Below are 21,952 nucleotides of genomic sequence, written 5' to 3' on the forward strand. Positions count from 1 at the left end.
TGCCATCAAGCTACTGAACAAAGAGCAGCAGATCATTCATTCTCTCTTTTTTTTAATTTTTTTTTTTTTTTTTTTTTTTTTTTTTTTAGTTTTAGTTGGACACAATATCTTTATTTATTTTTACGTGGTGCTGAGGGTCGAACCCAGCGTCTCACACGTGCGAGGCAGGAGCTCTACCAATGAGCTACAGCCCAGCCCAGATCATTCATTCTTTATGCACCATGATAAAAAGAAAAAGTTCAATTCAAAAGAAAGTCTGCAGGGCATGACTCTGCTGCTCAACGGCATGGACAGGCTGCACATGCTCCAGGCAAAATACAGAGCTGTGCAGACAGCCTCAGCCCCAGCAAAAAATTGCAGGTTACCCCAGGACATGCTCACAAGATTAGGACAACTTCCATTCGGAGGCCTTCGCTAGGTCATGACACACAAACCCCACCCCACTCAGAATGGAAAAATACTAACCTTGTAGTTTTCTGCATTTGTGTGTTTAGGAAAAGGCAACTGAAGGAATATAATTTTGATACCCCAATACTGGCAACTGGACATATTTGCTTTTCTGTACATAGAAGGAGAACCAACTATTTTATTATTTATTATAATAAATATATATTTATTATTTTCTTAAGTCATAAGCACACATTAATATGTATTACAGATGTACTGACATGAAAAATGTTTTCACCTGACATTTGCTTTTAATTTCTCTTCATTTATAACAAATAGTCATAAGTATTGATTCCATTTGGTTAAATTAACTTATTTAAAATGTTGCATTCAAACAAATCCCAGAACTTGAGATTTTTTTGAAAGTTCTAAAATTAATTAAATTTTTTAAAAGTATATTATATAAATTTATCACTGTGATGTGCTTTTCAGAAAGAATAAAACAAATTATTTTTTTCATTTTGAAGAATAACATTCATGGGATTCAGTGAACCAGTCTTTAGGTTACCTTTATTTTAGAATACTTTGGATAGTTATATTTGTATATGTGTGAAAATAATCTACAAATTTCCTCAGATTCTAGAATACCATTACTGGATTCCAAAAGTTATTAACCGCTACTTACTATAAATGCGTTTCAATTTTACTCTCTAAATAATGTGTGTAATAATATTGTAAAGAATTTCTCTCATGAAATATATTTTTTGTTCCTTTGTAAATCCAGAATTAACCTAGCCAGGAGGCTACAAATACTATTTTCTAATAGAACCCCCACACACACCAGAAAGAAAGAAAGAAAGAAAGAAAGAAAGAAAGAGAGAGAGAGAGAGAGAGAGAGAGAGAGAGAGAGAGAGAGAGAGAAAGAAAGAAAGAAAGAAAGAAAGAAAGAAAGAAAGAAAGAAAGAAAGAAAGAAAGAAAGAAAGAAAGAAAGAAAGAAAGAAAGAAAGAAAGAAAGAAAGAAAGAAAGAAAACAAGACAGAACAAATCCACCTGGCCTGAAGCCGGGGCTGGCGAGCAGGCCGAGCCGGAGTGCTGCCACCCACCCCTTAAGCCCACTCCTGATGCTCAGGTTGCAGCCTCTGCTGCTCAGGTGAGTCACCGTCTGATTGCTGCAGGTTCAGGAAGCTCTCCACTGTCTACAAACCTCACCTACTCCTCAAGGTGAGTCATGCACATTATCGAGAGCAGGTCTCTCCAGTTGTTCCTGGGCAGGCGCGTTTGAAAGGGTGCCGCCGAGGGCGGCCTCAGAGGGGCAGGGAGCACCCAACCCTCCCTGGCAAGGGAGAAGATGCTTGCCTGCTGCACCCCACCAGAAAGCCCACCTCGCTGCCAGCCTTAACCCCACCTGACTCCTCATCAGGGGAGGGGAGCTCGCCACAGCTGGAAGGCACTGGACAGGTGAATGGACAGCGACCCCACATTGAAAGGTAAGAAAGCCTCTCAATTCTCTTAAAAACCACAGTGGATGGGACGCAGTGCTGATGAAGACTGTAATTATACTTCTCCTTCAATCTGAGGTTTGAGGGAAAAGCAGAAATCAGATGCAGGTTGTATCATATCCTGGCCCCTAGGAGGGCACACGCCCTGGAGGGACCCCTGCTTCAGCCTCCCGTCCCCCAGGCAGAGCCCAGCCGCCTGCTACCCCTGTTGGGCGCTCCTCTTGGTTGCACATCCATCCAGTGGATCACTTTCCACCCTGGCTTCATTAGAAGAGCAAAATCCAAAGCCACTCATGATTGATCCTCAGGACCCCAACTTAGGTCTGCCTCCTAATCTTTTATCCATATTTCTTTAAAAGAGATCAAAGGAAGAAAAAAGGATTCTTTTTTGTCCCAGTTGCTTCATTTCAATAGAAAGAATCTCAGTCTTCACTCTGCCACAAAGAACAGGGCAGACTTCATTCTGATGCCTTGAGACAGCGTGTCTGAACAGGCAGGAAGGCCGGGAAGCCGCCGCACCTGGCCACAGGCACCGGTTCAGCCATGCTCCCCTCTGACTGTTGGGCAACTTGGCACCCAGGGAGGAGAGAAAAGGCAAGAGAGCTTTCACTCTTCTAAATTAGAATAAAGACTTTAACCCATGAAGTCCCAGGTTTCCAGGTCTGCAAACAGTAATTGTTTCAAAGCCACCGAAAGTGGTATATTTGCTGTTTGAATTTTTATACATGTTCGCCATCAGGGCTCATGGGACAAAGTGGGTTAAATGATGGATGCACTTAGGGTAGACAGAACTTTTATTTCTTAGGCTACGCTTTATCTACAAACAGTTTCACATCATGTTCTCAAGTTGAATCTGTTGTCATGTTAGGTATAATAACATTTATAATAATGGTTTTCTTTCGTAATTCTAATTTGAAACTTCAATTTGTAAAAAATATGAACAACGAAAAATTATTATATGTTGGGGGTTAGCCAGACACCCTGCTGAAAGTACACGATTATTTCTGCCTATTCAAAGTGAACTATCTCCATGAAGCTAGGCAAGGAAAAGGCATGTTCTGAGTCCCCTATTCAGGTCATTGTTCCCATACCTCTCTAAAGACTGCTGCGGCAGGAATGCATGGGAAGGAAGAGGAGAAGATCTAGCTAGCTTCTCAATTCTCTATTTTTTAAAGACACAGTCTAGAAGCCAGGAATAGTAGTGTAAGCCTGTAATCCCAGCGGCTCTGGAGGGTTGCAAGTTCAAGGAAGGCACCAGAAAGTTAGTGGGGCCCTAAGCAGCTTAGTGACCCTGTCTCAAAAACTAAAAAGGACTGGGAATGTGGCTCAGTGGTAAAGCACTGCTGGGTTTAACCAAGGGTTTAAATAAATAAAGGATGTAGCCAAAAAAAGAAAGTATTTAGTCAGAGGACCATAACTATTTCATGAGGGCCCTGAGGGGGATGTTTGAACCTGAGATGGTCCTCGCAGAGACACCAGGAGGGAGAGGAAAGTGTGTTAGAGCGATGTTCTCCCTTGGGCTGTGCACAGCAGCTGGCCGGCTCGGCTTCCTCCCTTGACATCTTGGTGTGTCGATCTCTGTGAGAACACTCCTTTCAAGCTAGCTCTAAGGGGATGCCACAGACATTTAAGGTACAAAAGACCACAGTGCCATCGTGTTTGCTATGCTCCCAAACTGGGAAAAGCTACAAAAGTCCGTGAAAGTCCCACAAAGCCCAACAGAGGGTGTGTGGCGAAGGCCGCAGAGAAGCAGAGGTCTGAGCCAAGTGGCTCCGAGTCCCCGGGGAAGGCTCTCTGCATAGCACGAGGCAGCAGTCGGTTTAGGGAATGGAAAGCCCAGGGCTCAGCAGAAAAGTTGGGGTCACCAGTCACCAGTGTGACCTGGGGAAGGCTCCCAGTTCCCAGAGGTCTCTGCCCCTGCTCCCAGGCACAGTGAGGAGATTTGATTGGGTGCTTGTTGGAGGCCCCTTGCAGGGGAAGAATCCAAGACCAGAAAGGCTGAGTTTGAGGAACTCCCTGCAGCTGGCTGGGGCAGAGCTGGGGGGCCTCTGGTTTGAACCTCCTCAGCTTCCTCTCAGGCAGTGCTGGGTATTTGGGGTGAGCCTTGGGTTCTCTGATAATCAAGCTCAGCACCTCAGCTCTCCTCCTGGGTAAGGGAATCCATAGGGGCAAAGGGGATCCATAGGGACAAAGGGCCTCCTCTGTGTCAGGCCAGGCTCCCATCTGACCTGGCAATGATCCCCATACCTGCGACCCCTGTCCATGCAAACACAGGTGGAAGAGTGCATGCCCCTCCACCCTGCATCCAGTGAGCATCACTGGCCTCATTAGCATCCTTCCTGGCCCCAGATGAGGGGATGTCCACTAGCCTGCACTTGGAGGCACAACAGGCTTCACCTGGTACGAGGCACCACGGCTAGTCTTTCCCACCCACAAGTTTTCAATTCCACTCCTCCTGTCATTCCCAAGAACGTTCATCATTTTGCAAGGAGAGGGAAACTCCTTCAACAACGCTTTCTGTCTTGTGATGTTGGGGATGGAGGAACTCAGGGCCTTGTGCATGTTAGGTAAATACTGCCACTAAGCCACATCCCAGGCCTGCTTCTGTCAGGGCTCACACAGATCTGCATGCCACCCACTGTCCTTCCTGCAGTGGGATAATAATTAGCACACACTGCTGGATTGATATGCGCCAAGACTCCTGAATATCTTAGCAGGTGTTATTTAGGGGGGAGAAACACGTGATTTTTAAGATGCTCACTCCAGCACCCCAATTGACAACCCAGCAAACTGAGGGCTGAGAGCGGCAAGAAGCACAGCTGGAGCGGGAGCACGCTGCCTGCTGGCTACCCTTCTCCTACTGCTTCCTGGGTTCGAAGCAAACTCGTTATTTGCTATCAGTTATCTCTTTTGTGGCAGTTGAATAGGTAAAAATATATCCATTTACTGTACACTTGCCATGCAGTTTGACTATGGGGAATAGCTGATGCTGCCAGGTACGCTGACACAACTTGTGAGGCTGAAGCAGGAGGAACACACTAGAGGCCAGCCTCAGCTATTCCACCTGACTTGCACTCGAGTCCAGGCCTGGCCCTCACTGGCTGTGGCCACAGGACAAGCTCTGATGCTGCACCCACAGGCAGCACACATCTGCTGGGAGGAGTTCCCAAGCCTCAGCCGTGATTTGAAAGAATGAGAGAAACATTCTTACTTCCACTCAAGAGCAGCATATGGACACTGAGTTCTTATTAAATAAAGGTCTGAATAAAAGGGCCATGCTAGGGCAGGACCCCGTTAGGTCCACAAGGACTGCCTTCCAGAAGGGGAAACTAGGGCACAGAGGGTGGGCAACTCACCCAAGTAAAGAGATCTGAAAGTTGAATCCAGTGTCCTTTTAATAAGTCAAAATGCATGTGACTTAGAAGAGCCCTAGGTGCACAGGGACATTAGCCAGCGCCCACCGAACCCTGTAGTACTGTTGTCTCTGCCACCTCCTGAGACCTGCACCTTGGTCTCAGGAGGGGCCTGCACCTTGGCACTGCCAGGGGAGGGCTGTGCAGCCTGAGGGGGCTTGCAGGCTGGAGAGGCCACTGGCTTTCAGCCCCAGAGCACCTCTCCATGGGACACAGAGCAAGTGAGGCCTGGCTGGTGAGTTCCAGGAGGCCAGAGCATGTTCACTGCTAAATACAAGAAGATTCCAGCTGCCCTCAAAGCACAGCCAGTGTTAACAGGTAACAGAAACAAAGAACCCAAGGTCCCCACACCATAGGAGCTCACGACATAGCTGAAGAAAGAAAAACATTCATAGAAAATGAGGTCTGGGTGCACAGACTCCAGAGTTCAGCTGCATGGTGCTTAGGCTGAGAATCGAGAGGCCAGAGCCAGGAGGCCAATGAGTGGAGCCAGCTGCTTCTGGACCGTAGGCACTGAGGGCAGGTCACACTGCTGGGTGTACAACCTGCCAGTGCATGCCTGCCTCTCCTCACACCTGACAGACTCAAAGACCATAAATAAGAATGAAAATGAACCATTTTAAACAAACTGACTAAGAGGATACTGGGAAACCCACAACACTGTTGCTGGATGCGTTTGCTGAAGCCACATCACACCTGGGCAGACTGTCTCGGCTGGGGCTTGCAAGGAGACGTTGACTTGCACTGGGAGGCCACAGTCCACTCATCCCTGGTCTTGAGAACAGTGTTCCTACAGGCATGCTAGCAAGCTTTCCTGACTTCAAAATGCTTGGTTAAAACAAACACTAAAATAAGGGTAGCTGTGATTCTTCACCCTAATTGTAATCTTAGAATCTGGCAAGTATAAGGAGGATGAGATTGGGCAGGAAGGCCACCCATCCCAAACAGTGTAGCAAATGAATGAATCAGAGGGACAGCGGATGCCACCAAGGGGCTAGGCAGCTTCCACTTAGTAGTGCCTGTGGTGTCGACGGTGCATCCAGAAGGTCCCTCTACACCCTGGTGCCAGCATGTGCCTGTTAATCATCAACATCACCTTCTCCATTCTGCCTAAATCAATCATTCAGATTCCATGCTGTAAACGATAAAATATACACAGAAAATGAAAAAAAACGCCCACTCTGTGCTCCACAACATCTCAAACACGACCCCTGTCCTTCATCCTGAGACTCAGTCCTGTACAAGGCATGCTGGGACAGCACGGTCTCTGCTCATGTTCAGTCGAGACCACAGGTTACGTAACAGGTACCCATCAGCCAGCCAGTGCAGAGGCCAGCTGGAACGCTCCAGGCTATAGAGCACCCTACAGCCCAGATAGCAGGAGGGGGCCACACGGGTCCCTGAGGTGTTTTCATCTCACTGCTGCATCTTCATAGTTCCTCTGGGAAGAGTGAGCAGGCCCTTCTCCCCAGCAGGCTGAGTCTAATTATAAGAACTCCCGAGCACTAGACCTAGCAGAAGAGCCAACTGAAAACACCCATTATGACTTATGGTATAAAAACATGTTCCTGTGGTCCAATCTGATCATCTGCACCAAGAACAAAGATGCTTTATAGCTTCTGAAAGCACACAGATTCCAAATCAATCATGGTGGCATGAAGTGCTCCGTCACTTTGAAGGCAGAACAAGATGTTCATGGAAAAGACACTGGCAGGTGGCTGCCAAGGTGGGACTGGGTCAGAGTGGGGACCTCCTCGCATGAGAACTAAACATAGGTCAAGTGGGTTTGGAGCGTGGACCCTGCCTGCCAGGTGATCTGTCAAACGCTGGGGCCAGAAGGACACAGGGATGCTTGGGCAGGCAAGAGAAGAACAAAAATGCCAAGTGACAGCTGAAGGTAGGGCCACCAAGCAGGAGGACAGGAAGCTGAGACGAGGGCTCGGCTGGTCACACTGAGGGGTGAGGAGCCTGCCTCCTGCACCAGCACAGGAGGGGTCTGCAGGACAACAGGCCAGCCGGGCTGGGAACTGCAGGGAGGCAGGTAGACATGGTTAGGGAGGGAGCCTGGTCACCTACAGGGCCTTGGGCTGGGCCCTGGACAAGACCGGAAGCCAGCGAGGGCAGAGACAAAGGAGGACATCAAGCAAGGAGATGTGGCCAGCAGAGGAAATCACACGTGAGAAATGTGAGGTGTGGGCTGGGGATGTGGCTCAAGTGGTAGCGCGCTCGCCTGGCATGCGTGCGGCCCAGGTTCGATTCTCAGCACCACATACAAACAAAGATGCTGTGTCCGCCAATAACTAAAAAATAAATATTTAAAAAAAAAAAAGAAATGTGAGGTGACATGGACACTCAGGTCCCCATCTCTCCAAGTGAGGAAGCTACCAACTTTATATAGCCGCTCCAAAGAATCATTTTCATTCAAATAATTCCATTCATTAGAGGAAGATTCTTTTTTTAAAGATGATTGATATCAGAAGTATACACTTACACAGGAATACTTTGAAAGTAACTCTCGTGCGTAAGTCCTTTCTAAGTACATTAAATGTCAGGTCAGAGACTTTTTTTTTTTTTAATTATTATTTATTTATTTTTTTAATTGGTTGTTCAAAACATTACAAAGCTCTTGACATATCATGTTTCATACATTAGATTCAAGTTGGTTATGAACTCCCATTTTTACCCCAAATACAGATTGCAGAATCACATTGGTTACACATCCACATTTTTACATAATGCCCTATTAGTAACAGTTGTATTCTGATAGGAAAGGTAGCAGGTCAGAGACTTTTACCTTGGATGTGGGGGTGGGGTACTTGCTTTCACTGGAGAAGAGAAAAGGGAACAATGAGAGTTTGATGCTGATGAAAACCAAACATCCAGTGGTGTTGTGAAGACAAAGGGTACAGACAAAGGGTAAACTCGGTGGCCTGGTCTCTTTAGGGACTGCCTTTACTCCCTAACCTGAACAGCATTAAGCTTTGATTAAACTGCCACTCACTCAGGAGAGCTACCTGACAGCCGTCCTGCTGGGAGAGGCCTGGAGGACACCTTTCCCAGTCAGCCATCCAAGGACCCGATCAGAACACAAAGGTGACAACCAACCACACAGACAAAGCTCTACTCCCCAGCACAGTGCTCCGGCCACAGGGTGGCCCTGCCCTTAAGAGAGGCTATACAAGCTTAGAAAGAGCCTCTTCTCCTCTGCACAGCTGGCAGATGGTGACCACTCCTGGGCCCTGGTCAGCCTCATTTGTGCTCATCTAAAGCCACTCCACTGGCTGGTTATTCAGACTGCAGTCCCAAAGGCCCAGCGCAGCTGCCTCAGAGTCTATGATCCAGGATTTATCTGACTACCTTACACTTGGCTGGAACAGAAAATTCAAATGTGTATTTCAAATGAAAAAAAACTGCAAAATTTGATGAAGACTTTCATTATTAAGCAGAAAAAGTATGTTTCCCTGGAATTTACCCTTTTATATACCATGGCGTTGACAACAGCTCACCAGATTCTCATGGCTCCTTTAGGAGAGAGCACAGGTGATTATTAGTCTCCTCTTTTCATAGATGAGTAGGCTCAAGCTCTGAGAAATAAAATGATATGTCCAGGGTCAATGAGTCAAAATGAGCCTGCCAACCAGATCCAGGCTCAGGAAGCCCCTTGGGGCTGCCCACCAAGCATACTGCCAGTCTGGGGCCGGGGTACTGGGCTCACTGCCTACCCTACCCCTCACTATCTGCATCCTGTAGGGAAACTTGATGATTTTTTTTTTTTAACCAGGGATTGAACCTAAGAGTGCCACATTTTCAGCTCTCCCCCCACTTTTAAAATTTTATTTAGAGACAGGGTCTCACTAAGTTGCTAAGGTTGGCTTTGAACTTGCGACCCTCCTGCCTCAGCCTCCAGAGCTGCTGGGGTTATAGGCCTGCCACATACAGCAAAGTCTTGTTGCGGTTTCTCTCCTGTGCTAAAGGAATAACCAGGAGGAGGACTGAGGTTAGAACAATTCCATATAAACCCTGTCCTCGAGGAACTACAGTCAGGTTTGTACCTTCTCGTCCCATTAAAATACACACACACACACACACACACACACACACACACACACACACACACACACACGGTGCAAGGTGCCCTGAAAAAATACGTGATGTCTCAATGTGAACCAAATCATGCCTAAAGCAGTCTACAGACACCAACACAGCTATGGCAGAGACTCTGAGGGCGGCAGCTGAAAATGTGAATGAAGTGCTGCTGTTTTACATTCCAAGGCCCCAGGAGCCCTCCTCCATGCATTAATGCATTAATGAGATGCTTGCTGAATACAGTGACCTAATTCCATTACACAAGAGGTACCTTGGGAGCAGTGAGGCAACCCTCCTCCCCCCGGGCCTTGAGCAGAGCTGTCCTCTCAGGTTGTTGGAGAGCAGGCGCGAACACAGGCACAGGCACAGGTTTAAACTGGCAAAGAGTCTTGGGTTATAGGTGACCACAGGATGCGAGAAGCAGAAACTTTACATCTAAGGTCTTCTGTGAAGGTCTCGTCTCTGTCACTAAAAATTGGGCTACCTCAGGACTCCCACAGGACCTTCGGGGACAGGGCTGCTTCTCAACAGGAAAGTGGGGACATGAACCCACTTTCTGACATCCTCACGGCTGAGATGTGAGCTTGCAGAGGGCCAGCAGGGAGGCCAAGAGGGCCTATGAGGCAGTCGTTTGGGAACCACCAGCACCAAATATGAAGTCCAGAAAATCACTCAGGGCAACTGTGTTCAGGGACCATTTATCTTTCAGCTTTGACCAGAAGGGCAGTAATGAGACTCATGGAGCCCAGGGAGAGTCTGGGTCGCTGTGGCCTGGCAGGGCCCTTCTGCCCACTCTTCCTGATTAGGAGGGTTTCCCCAGCATGTACAAGTGACCCCCCTCCCCTGCTGGGGTCCAGCCCAGAACTACAGGCCTGAGTGCTCCGGGCAGCCGCTTGCTTCTGAGCCCTGGATGTTGGGGCTCCCTGCTCTTCCCGCCTCCCTTGCTCTTTCCAGGGAGGGGACAGGGGTCCCATCATCCTCATTCCACCACCAATGAGACCTGAAGACCTGGAATCTCCACGTTTCCAACAATCAATGCGGCTAACGGGGTTTTCACTTGAGGGCCCAGCAGACCACTGGGAACAAAGCAAAACTCAACGATGACAATTACCGAGTCCTTGGGTAGGAACAAAACAGGAACTCCTGGAACTACTTTTTCCAGGTTACTAAGAGGTACCAGGAGAACCATTTTTCAAAGCACACTAAGTGATGGTCACTGACAAAAGGGAAATCAGAAAAGGGGTTTGTAGGGCTGGAGGGAGCGGGGAAGAGAGGACAAAATCCAAGCAAAGTGTGCTAGAAGCCATCTGGGTTCACTGTAACCTCAAAAGATCAAATGGTGACTGGACCAAGGGTCGCAAAGTCAAGTGACCATAGGACCTGGCAGGCAAGATCCTGAGGGGGAGGACATCAGCAGGGGCACTTTGAGCATGTAAGGGCTCATTCCCCAGAGACAGGGCAGCTAAAACTGCTGGATGGTCCCTGCTTGGTACCAGCAGGTCTTCCCAACGTTCAGGATAGGACCCGGATCTGGATTCTTATGTGAAGTTTCCTGATGTTTTTAAGGCAAATAAAACTAGAGATCTAGTTTGGAAGCTGAACAGTCCTTCACAAGTTTGGCATGGAAAACGGAGCCCTCCCTCTTCCCAATCTCCCAAATAAGCCCCCAGAAGCCTTCTTTTACTCCCCAGCAGTGTAACAGAAAGAGCTGCAGCTTCAGTTCCGATCAGATTCAATGTGAACCCCAGCTCTACCCCATCACTCACTGTGTGAGTCAGGACAAGTTAATTAAACTGTCTGAACCTCATTATCCTCCTACCTGTGGGAGAAAAAAGAATTTCTAGGTCGCAGAGTTGCAGGGAGGGATGCTTGAGAAATCAAATCATGTGAGGACTTCAGAGTCCAAGACAAAGAAAACACTGGTACCTGGGAGCACTGTTCCCACAACCATAACCAAGGCAGGAGCAAGGAAGACAGCCCCAGGAGGCCAATGAGGGTGGCTGGAGGCAAACAGGAGGCCCCTGAGTAGCGATAGCATCTCAGCCTCAGGAAGGACTGGGAACCTGGGCCTGCCACAAACACCACATTCTCCAATGGTTTCATCAGCTTTGAGCTGGAGAGCTGGAGGTGGCAGGGCAGGATTCTGGCCCAGGAGCAGCCCTGGAACCAAGCCCTAATTCCTCTGCAGCAAGCCGCCTCTTGCAACACCCTGCAAGTGCTGGACACGCAGAGAATGCAAAGCTTCCTGGGGCACACCACGCAGGGATCCCAGGCTGAGTGCAGGGGGTGGAGACAAGCTGAAGCAGGCTGAGCACAAGTGCCAGTCACAGGACTCCTGGAGGGCAGCTGAGGCCACAGAGCACATAGCAGCATCAGCAGGAACAGGTGCAGGAGGACACAGGGCAGCCATGCAGCAGGCACCTCACCTATCAATCACAGCACACAGAAAGAGGTTGGTGCACCTGGGCAGGCTGCTCCCGCAACCGCACCCCCACCTCCCAATATGGACAAATCCTCACACTCACATCATCTGCCATGTGGAGGGTGAGGAAACTGGGAGGCTTCTGGAGTCCAGGAGTCAGCCAAAGACTAGCTTCAGGCCTCCACCATAGCACCTAGGGGGCAGGGCAGGGGCTTCCATTCCCCTTGAGCTGGGAAACTCATTTTAAAATGCTGAGCACTAACTGATGAGCTTTGCAAACTCTGGCATCAGTTCTGTGTCCATGTCCACCTTACTCCCTCTGTCCTTCCTATAACAGACTTGTTTTTTTTTGTTGTTGTTGTTGTTAAAGTGAGAGTTGTCTGAAATTGCTGCCCCACTTCCTCCTCTCAAAAGTATTACTCAGACTCTGTCACCTGCCCTGAGCAGGCCCAGCACAGTACACGCAGCACGGGCCACACCACCACCTGCCCCTGAGGCCTGCACGACAGCCCGGTGCTGCACTGAGTCCCTGGATGTCCCACAGGATGAACTGCCCAGCAACTCTTTCTGGGCAATCCTCAGGGCTCTCTGGCTGCTACACCACATGCACTGCTCCCTGGGACTGCACCTTAAAATACCCATGACAGTCTGGCCACTGGCTCCACCATGGACTTCACCCCGGACGTTCACATTAGATCCCACAGCTGCTCCCAGCACCTGCTTTCTGCCGGTGGAACATCTGCTGAGGTAGCAGAAGAGACAAGGCAGGAAACCACCAGCCACACCGAAGCACCACATCACTCACCAAGCCCGGAGAGTCTCCCTGATCCCAGGAAACTCCAAAACCACTCCCGAAATAATTAGAATCCCAAATCTTCCATAGGATTTCACCAGGAATTCAGAAAATGGGAACGTAGGTCCTGAACAAGCACAAATCACCAGACACATCTAGTGCCTCTGGATTAAGGTCCCAATTCCAAAAGAAGGAACCTGTAACCTAGTCACACTCTTCACAAGCAGTGAGTGGCCCTTGCCAGGCTCAGGAGGGGGGCTCTGCTGTGGCCCCTGTACTTGGACGCCTGCCTCTAAAGAGGAAGTCGTCCTGTGCACCTTCTCCTTGGTCTTGGGAACTCATGCTTGTGGCACAGTGAGACATCTGCCTGGCTTTGTTCCCTTTCTGTGCACGCTTTTCCCCTTTTTCAACTTGAGATATAATTTCTGTGGTTTGTATTCATGATACGAGGATGAGTCAGTGTTTTTCACAAACGGGAGAGGCTGGCGCACCCGGACCTAACGCACTCTCCTCTCCCCAGTAAACTCCCTGGCGCCCCGCCCCACAGCCAGCAAACACTCTCTGCTTCCTGCCTTCCCAGACTTGCATTTTCTGGACATTCCACCTAAACGGCCTATGGCCTTTCATGTCTGGCTTCTCTTCCTTGCCAACTGTGTCTGAGATCCAGCCCCACATTGGCTGGACTTCACCTCCTCCCATTGCTGAGTAGCACCCCATCCCCCCGTGACAGTGCCACACTCCATCTACCACCAGCAGTCCCCAAGTTCTGCCATGATCTACTATGAACCTCCATGTGTGAGTGTCCACGCGGCACCTCTTTTCTTCCATTGGTGAATGTATACCTAGGGGTAGGACCACTGGCTTATCTGAAAAACTGAGGCTCAACTTTTCCAGAAACTGCCCAGGTGGTTCCAAAATTCTCATCAGCACCATGCAGGGACCCCGTTTCTCCACATTCTCAGAAACACTTGCCACCATCTTTTATTTATAGGCATCGCTGAAGATGTGAAGTGGTGACAGCTGTGGTCTTGCTTGGGTTTCCCTGCGGATGAATGAGGTTCAGGGTTCCTAATGGTCTCTCAGTGAAATGACCAGATAATCTGTTGACCAAGTGGGTCATTTTCTTTTTAATAAGAACCCTCTCTGATATTCTGAATGTGAATCCCCTACCAGAAAAGCGGGATGCAAGCCCCTCACCCAGGTTCCGTCTGGGCCCTCAGCCAGCTCTGTGCTCTCATCACCTCTACCAGCTTCTGCTGGGGAAGCCCCAGAGGACAGCAGGGACAGGACATCGGCACAGGTTGGGACAGAGAGGCCTAAGGTGACAGGTGTGCTGCTCAGGTCACTTTCCTCAGTCACTCTCCCAGGAAATGATCGTGCGTAAACAAAAGCGTGGTTTCGCCTCCCTGTGATCTGGTAAAAACTAACACAAGGCCTCACCGAACAGGGGGGACACGGAGAGCCTCATTATTGCCTCTGCTGCAGTGACCAAGACCATGCCTCTACACGCCCACCGTTTGCCACACCCTGTGCCTATTCAAGGGGCCTAAACCCTCAGAATAGCTAATTGGGGTGTTCCTGAAATTTCTAAAAGCCTTTCTTTTCTGTCTACTACTAAGTTCATACCGAATTGCAGGTGACATTAGCAAACGGAAGTGAGATTACGATGACAGGATGCAGACCTCTCAACTCTTGACTTACTTGTTTTTTCCTCCCAGGGGCCCCTTCCCTTCTGCCTTGGAAAACCTGCCGACAGGAGCCAGTGGCCTGCTGCACCTGAGGAGTGCGGCCACTCAGGTCTCGGCAGCTGTGTGGTGTATGAGCGACAGCAGTTAGGGACACCCAAGACCCGCGTGGCACCCTTGGAGCAGGCAGCTCCGTGGGCTGCACACCGACCAGAGCACCTCCCTGGATGTCCTCTCTGGCCAGTGCTGGGAAGAAGGGCAGGGCAAGGTGTTCCACAGCTCTCAAAACCGCACACACATACGATCTTGGCTTATCGTCACCAAAATGTGGCCAAGCATCTAAATACATCTCAATGCTGTATTTAGCCAGAGTGAGACACTCAAACCTAGTCAGCGGCCCCACTTTGGAGGACCATCCTTAAGTCCATGGAGACTCTGACAGATGTTACAGTCCAATGCAGAAGGGTCATGTTGCCTGCAGGTGTCACACAGCTGGTGAGTAAACGGGCAGAACCAGAACCCAGAGAGCAGGAGGTGGCGGCGCAGGGTACATCCAAGCCCATAAAGCTCTCAGGATGCCAGTGCAGGCCTTTCCCCAGTGTGAGAACAATGCCACTTGGACACGCGTCCCAGCACACGTGCGCTTGTTTACACCTGCTCAGGTCAATACAAACCCAGCACCACCATCAAGGACAAAACAGAGGAGACAGGGGTCACAGAGAGGCAGACAGGCAAGACTTCTGAGGAGACACTGAGAACCAGCCTTTGTGACTCGCCCTCCAGTGATGCTACGCGCCCTCCAGTGATGCTACGCGCCCTCCTTCCACCCCGCAGGAGAGTTACTGCCTCTCCTCTCTCAGAAGGGGACACTGGGTCACAGAGCTGTTGACCAACTTCCCAGAGGTACACAGAGGGTTCCAGGGGGAGAGCAGGCACAGGAACAGCCTGCACTTCACAGCAGGTGCATGAGGGCACAACAAGAGACCACTTGTATGGTACGGCTGTCCACGTCCACAGCATGTGCTTTCTGAATCCTGGTGGCTGATGACTTTGCTACTGAAAAGTTAATATGTGGTATATTCAAAATCCTGCTGGCACAGATCTATGATCCCAGCTACTCAAGAGGCTGAGACAGGAGGATCACAAGTGCGAGGTCAGCCTCAGCAATGTGGCAAGACCCTGTCTCAAAATAAAAAAAATAAAAAGGGCAGGGGATGTAGCTCAGTGGTAGAGCACCCCGAGTCCCAAACCAAAGAAAATCATTCCCAACTGTTTTATTGTTTGTTAGGTTTTTTTGTAATTTTTGCCATTTTTCTTTTTTCTAGAAATCAAATCAGGAACCGCCGATGCTGATCCGACGCCTCGGCCGTCCCCCGGAGCGTCCTGACATGCATTTTTGCTCACAAAGCATCACTGAAGAATGGGGCTCAACTTGACACTTGCCAGACTACCAAGTAAGCTGTCGTGGGGAAAGAGGTGGGGGTGCTCCATCAGTGACTTCTCTGCACTGCGTGCAATTTGGGGTCCCTCATGATTACAGGACCACTCACCAACCAGCTGTTAGCCTCTCTTCTAAGAAAGAAGCGGCAACCAAGAAGGATGGTGTCCCCAGGGTGACACCCTTGGGATCACTGCTTTAGACTGGGCTTCACCTAGACACTGCCTCTGAGGGGACAAAACCAACCCCCTGGAGAAAGACTGCAAAACCAAGCAAAGGAAAGCAAAGCACAGCTGACTGTCCACATGGGTGGTCTAGACCAGGGTCGCTGAAGCCCCCCAGGGACACAAGGCAACCTTGACCCCTCTGCTGTGCCACATTTGAGAGCTCCTACAAGAGCCACTGGGGCAATAGTGCAGACTCGTAATCTGTGTGACTTCATGCCCACATGGCAGGGAGAGCAATGACATAGGTTGGCACTTTCATATTTTTTGCCAGAGAGTGACACACCCCAGTTAGCAACAATGTTTCCCCACAATCAGAGGTGCCAGAACTCTCCACCAGTCCCTATCACTCCCAGTGTGGCCCTGTCAACAAGACAAACTGAATCTAGTACCTTAGATCACAGGACGCACACACACCTCCTATGGACCAGATGCTATGCTCAGAATGACATGTGTCCCACTTGGACATGCGTTTAACCCTCAGGAGCCAGCAGGACAGCTCTTACCCACTCAGTTTCATTAAGCGTTATCATTTGGGACTTTCTCCAAATCTGCAATGGCCAATAAACAGCCACATGGGGATTGAGTAAGGAATGCACACACTTGAAAGAGGTAATGCAGAGGAGAAGTGGAATTTGTTCCTCTGCTCAGCTGGACTTTAATTTTAAGTGACGTGTGGTTAGCTCTGGATCTGCCCACACAGCCCACAAAGTCCTCCAATTCACACATGCGTGCACAGAGGACAGATGCCCATTCCGCTACAAGCAGCCAGACCCCCACCTGTCACACACCTCTGTCACACGCACACACACACACACTCTCTGCCACCTGTGAGTCATACACAGGTAACTTCTTATGGAACCAGGGTTCTCATATGGCCATCCTTTTGCTGGGGAAGGTGTGGGCAGGTCCAGCGGTCTTGCTCTTTGCTCCCCATGTAGTCTTCATCACACCTGCACTAAACAGGCAGGCACCCCACCCTGAAAGCAACAAATATAGAGACCAGCAGCCCTTATGTGGCAAAAGCAGCTTCGAACTTCCCTCAGGTGACACCCCAGGCAGCTCTGCTTGGCCGGGTCTTTCTCAGCACGTGACAGAACGGCCTGGTGAAGGAAGCCATAGGGTTCCCATGATCATGCCCCTGAGTGGGGACACGCAAGTTCTGAAAAGCACAGGGCAGTTGCAGAGGAAGGGCTGACACAGACCAACCCTGAAAGCTGGCCAAACTCTCCAAGTTGTCCGGAGCCACAGGCGTGGGCTTCACCTGTTCCTAGGCAGCTGTGTTTGGCCCTCCACTACCTGGCTAGCTCACAAACAACCCTGCACAGGTTTTAACAAGTAATCTGCTTAAGCTGTGCTGTCAGCGTGGAATGGGGGATGAAGTAAACCCAGGTCCAGGCCTCACTAGCCGAGTTTAACAAGACCTATGTTCCAATGTTCATCCCCATGTACACAAAGGAAGCCACTATTGTGGAGGTAACAAAATCTCCAGGCTGGACACCAGACTGACTCGAAGCCACAGAACGGCTCCACACCACTATGGAGTGGAGCCCTATCCTGCTGGGCAGTGGAGCCCTGTCCTGCTGGGCAGTCTCCATGTACAGAACTGAGTACACACACAGACGTCTCTTGGCACTCTGATTTAAGGCTCCATCTTTAATAACATCCCTAATTGCTAGGTAGATGATGGTCTAATAGGAGTGCTGGTTCATATAATTAAACTCTAAGATATTATAATGACATAGAGAACAGACTCACAATCCCCAAGGGATGTTGGGAGCAGGGTGGGATATCCATTCCACTGTGGATTTGCACACAGAGCCAGGGGCAACAGCAAGAGCTGAAACACCCCACACCCAGTCTGCTGGAGCCCCAGAGCCCCCACTGGCTTTTCAAAAGCTCTGAAACTCAGTGCAGAAGCAACTGTCCCAAGGCACAGTTCAAGCTGGATCCCTAGGTTGGACCCTTCAACCCCTCTTGCCTCCCTAAGGGCTCCGCTCTGGAAAAGATGAAAGTTATTGCTAGTCATTTAATTCGGTAAATCAATTCAAGCAGATATCTAACCCTGGTTAAAAGTACACTTCTGAGAAGCTTCTAAAGGCTTTGATGTTGATTTGGGTCTTCTGGTGCAAAATCAGCCTAGACCACAACACTTTATTAAATAAAATAGGCTTGAATGATACTGATCAAGACAATATTTGAAACTGGCAGCAGTAATTCGGTTGGCAGCTGAATCAGGCATTTAAACGTGTAAAGCTTATTAATACTGTGGGTCTCATAACAGGCTAGTCCAGGGACAAATTAGTAGCCTGTGCAAGAATATTTAGGCCAGGAAAACCAGTTTTTAAAACACGGCAAGGATAAAGGGAGAAGAATTAGCATGAGGACCAAGCTGATCAGGAAGAACCTGCACTGAAATTCCAGGCAGCAATTTAAGAACCTGTTTTTGGATCATAATCACCAAAACAATCTTTCCTAGTTCATTTCTTCAAAGAAGGAAAACAAAATACATCCTACAGTGACTATCGTCTAGAGAAGTGTAGGTACAATCACACCAAAACCTAAACAAGACCGTTCTAAAACACAAACGCAACCATAATAAATACTATTAATTAGCAGGAAGTAAAAATTCAGAAGTGATCTTCTTCTTAAAAAGTGAATTTGTAAATTGTGTTAGTCAGGGCTCTCTAAAAGGGCAGATGGCAAATTGAGACCAAATGGCCAAGAGCCTCACTGGGGGAATGGGCTTCAAGGGAAATTGGGGAGAGGCCAGAGTGAGAAGTGGCCCTCAGACAGCTGTGAGGAAAGAGGGGCAGGCTGAGGAGTCAGAGCCAGAGCACAGCCCAGCGGGAGGCTCCCAGGACACTGCTCAGGGACCTCTAGCCACTGGCAGGAAGCACAGCAGGCTGGTCTGAGCATCCAGCCCCATGCAGTGACGGGCTGGGAACAGTCCTAGGGAGCAAGCAGGAAGGTGGCGGCGGGTATAGAGCTACAGAGCCACAGTCGTCCCTCCACACTTCCCACACACGGGATCAGGGGACATTTTCATGGCTGGCACATAAATGCTTGTAAACCATTTCCATGACCATGTGGTGGATGGTATGAGAGAATTCTTCAGTCACATGAGCCAAAAATTCAAGAAAGCTAAAAGTTTTTAAAACTCATGCAATAAGCATGAGAGGTATAATCTAGCCTTGTAAATAAGACGACTGTAGCAGGCGGCAATTACTTTAACAAGCTGCGTTCCTTGGTCGTACACTTAAATACTAACAAGCAGAAAACAAAATCAGCGCTTTTCCACTGGACCACACAGCAGTGTTTGACTGTGGATCTTCTCAGCCATGCAAACATATTTTACGAAACATATACTAGACGGAGTATGACAGTTAGGGATGACTGTAATCCAAGCCCGGGTTATCTTAGGGATTTCGCACCTACCTATAACTTTATTACTTCCACAATAATGACAATGGACCTAGAAGAATGAGCAAGTCAGTTTACTTCTACCCTAGACTTTGCTGTACTTTAGAAGACAAATTTTCTTTTTATTTAAAAAAAAATTTTAATATTTATTTTTAAAAAATCACAAGTATTATAAGGAATTCACAGGCAAAAATTCAAAATAACTCCTTCCCCACTCCTGACGACCGCACAGCTTAAACCAGGTACGCTGGGGGTTGGGGACCTGCAGAGTGCGGCAAAGACCAGGGAGAAATCACCATCCCACTGGATGTTACTTTCCTGTTATAGGAAATTTCAATTTTCTTCCTTCTGTTTGTGATGCTGACAAACACTGAATTAAAAGTCAGGGTAATCTACAGTGATAACGCCCATTTTCAAAAGGCCAAGTCACTGAGAATCAGGAGCATGACTTTTCACTCAGGACCAGGTGTGGGGGAAGGGAGGCCACCCACTCTCTAGCCTCTCAAAACATTAACAAAATGCTAAATTGGTTCCTAAATTGCTGAGGTCACCCCTAATCCCACTCCCAACACCGCAGCGCATCCATAGCTCGGGGGCCCTGCCAGGTGAACATGCCATTCACTGATGTCCCCTGCTTCACTTCTCCTGCAGATGACGGGGCTCACGGCCAAGGGAGTCTCACCTCAAGTAACTCCAGTGCTGGGTTCCGAGCGAATGCCACCCTGCACAATGAGTTTGACACTATCATCCTGCCTGTGCTCTACCTGGTCCTGTTCGTGGCCAGCATCCTGCTGAACGGGCTGGCAGTGTGGATCTTCTTCCACATCAGGAATAAAACCAGCTTCATATTTTACCTCAAGAACATAGTGGTGGCTGACCTTGTCATGACACTGACGTTTCCCTTTCGGATTGTGCACGATGCAGGCTTTGGCCCCTGGTACTTCAAGTTCATCCTCTGCAGATACACGTCGGTTCTGTTTTATGCAAACATGTACACATGCATCGTGTTTCTCGGGCTGATCAGCATCGACCGCTACCTGAAGGTGGTGAAGCCCTTTGGGGACTCGCGAATGTACAGCGTGACCTTCACAAAGGTGCTGTCTGGCTGCGTGTGGGCGGTCACAGTTCTGCTGTCCTTGCCAAACATCATCCTCACCAACGTCCAGCCCACCCAGGAGAACATCCATGATTGCATGAGGCTCAAAAATCCGCTAGGCATCCGGTGGCATCGGGCTGTCGTTTACGTCCACAGCTGCCTGTTCGTGGTGGTGCTGGTGATTTTGATCGGCTGCTACATTGCCATTTCCAGATACATCCACAAATCCAGCCGGCAGTTCATCAGCCAGTCTAGCCGGAAGCGCAAGCACAACCAAAGCATCCGGGTGGTTGTGGCTGTGTTCTTCACCTGCTTCCTGCCCTACCATCTGTGCAGGATCCCCTTCACCTTCAGCCACCTGGACAGGCTCCTGGATGAGTCCGCACACAAGATCCTGTACTACTGCGAGGAAATGACGCTTTTCTTGTCTGCGTGCAACGTTTGCCTGGATCCAATAATTTACTTTTTCATGTGCAGGTCATTTTCAAGAAGGTTGTTCAAGAAATCCAATATCAGAACCAGAAGTGAGAGCATCAGGTCACTGCAGAGTGTCAGAAGGTCGGAAGTCCGCATATATTATGACTATACTGATGTGTGAGGCTGGGGCGGGGGGTATCCCTGTGGGGGTTCTTGTACAGAGTGTAAATAAATGTCACTTTCCATTATTGTGGCTGGAGCCCATCAAAATATGAATTTAGAAAAGAACCACAGGAACATGAAAGTGGGCATAATTTGGAACTGAGAAAAGCAGTCAGGCACAGCGAAAAGTGAAGTGGCAGGGGCTGCCCCCAACAGGGCACCGCAGTTTCCCCCAGAACCCGTTGCAGCCCCCAGGTCACTTTTGCAGAGAACACAAGTATAAAGAGAAACCTCTTTAGCCTTGAGGGTTAAGATATTGGGAAGACTGCCAGGTGTGGTGGTGCACACCTGTAATGCAACAGCTCAGGAGACTTAGGCACCAGGATCGAAAGTTCAAAGCCAGCCTCAGCAACTCAGCGAGGCGATAAGCAATGTAGCAAGACCCTGTCTCTAAATATTTTTTTTTTATTTTTTTTTAGTGTTGGGGATGCAGCTCAGAGGTACAGCACCCCCTGAGTTCAATCCCCAATACAAAAACAAAGATTTGGGAAAGACAAGGCTGTTTTCAAACAGCCCATTATTTATAAGTGAGTCAATATTGATTACTAGGCCTTCAAAGACCTCTGGCCAATGTCCCCTGGCTGTGCTTAACAAGGTCTTATGCACATAAGAAAAATTGTGTGGTGGGAGAAGTGGGAAGAAGTTCAGCTGTAAAAGCAACATATTGAAAACGGCAAGTTCAAAAAACTGATTTTAAATAAGCTACTCCAGAGAAAATGTGATTGAATATTAAGAAAAGACTACATTGGATATAGTCCTCTGAAGTGACATTTCCCATTATCATACTACCTTTTCAATGAGTTTAAGTACTCACATACTAAAGGAAGAGAAGAAAACACAGAGGCT

The 21,952-nt window shown here is 48.9% G+C and overlaps 2 protein-coding genes across 8 annotated transcripts in view; one reads left to right on the plus strand and one right to left on the minus strand.

The window, feature by feature from the left end:
• The window catches only part of Med12l (mediator complex subunit 12L), a 275,089-nt gene that overhangs the window by 96,091 nt on the left and 157,046 nt on the right, over positions 1–21,952 (minus strand). The gene's annotated exons all lie outside the window — the stretch shown is intronic.
• On the plus strand, positions 1,474–21,132 carry Gpr87 (G protein-coupled receptor 87). Its single transcript, XM_005339914.4, has 3 exons — positions 1,474–1,875; positions 15,612–15,740; positions 20,023–21,132. Exons 2-3 carry the CDS (start codon positions 15,707–15,709, stop codon positions 21,063–21,065), a joined length of 1,077 nt encoding a protein of 358 aa, XP_005339971.2. The 5' UTR covers positions 1,474–1,875; positions 15,612–15,706; the 3' UTR covers positions 21,066–21,132.

Source organism: Ictidomys tridecemlineatus, chromosome 3, assembly GCF_052094955.1.
Source record: "Ictidomys tridecemlineatus isolate mIctTri1 chromosome 3, mIctTri1.hap1, whole genome shotgun sequence".
Lineage (NCBI taxonomy): Eukaryota > Metazoa > Chordata > Mammalia > Rodentia > Sciuridae > Ictidomys > Ictidomys tridecemlineatus.

Excerpts from the sequence above, each read along its gene's own strand:
- Gpr87 (XM_005339914.4), top strand. The coding sequence starts at position 15,707 with ATGGGGCTCAACTTGACACTTGCCAGACTACCAA. Across the intron at positions 15,741-20,022 it reads GACACTTGCCAGACTACCAA|ATGACGGGGCTCACGGCCAA; the intron begins GTAAGCTGTCGT and ends CTTCTCCTGCAG.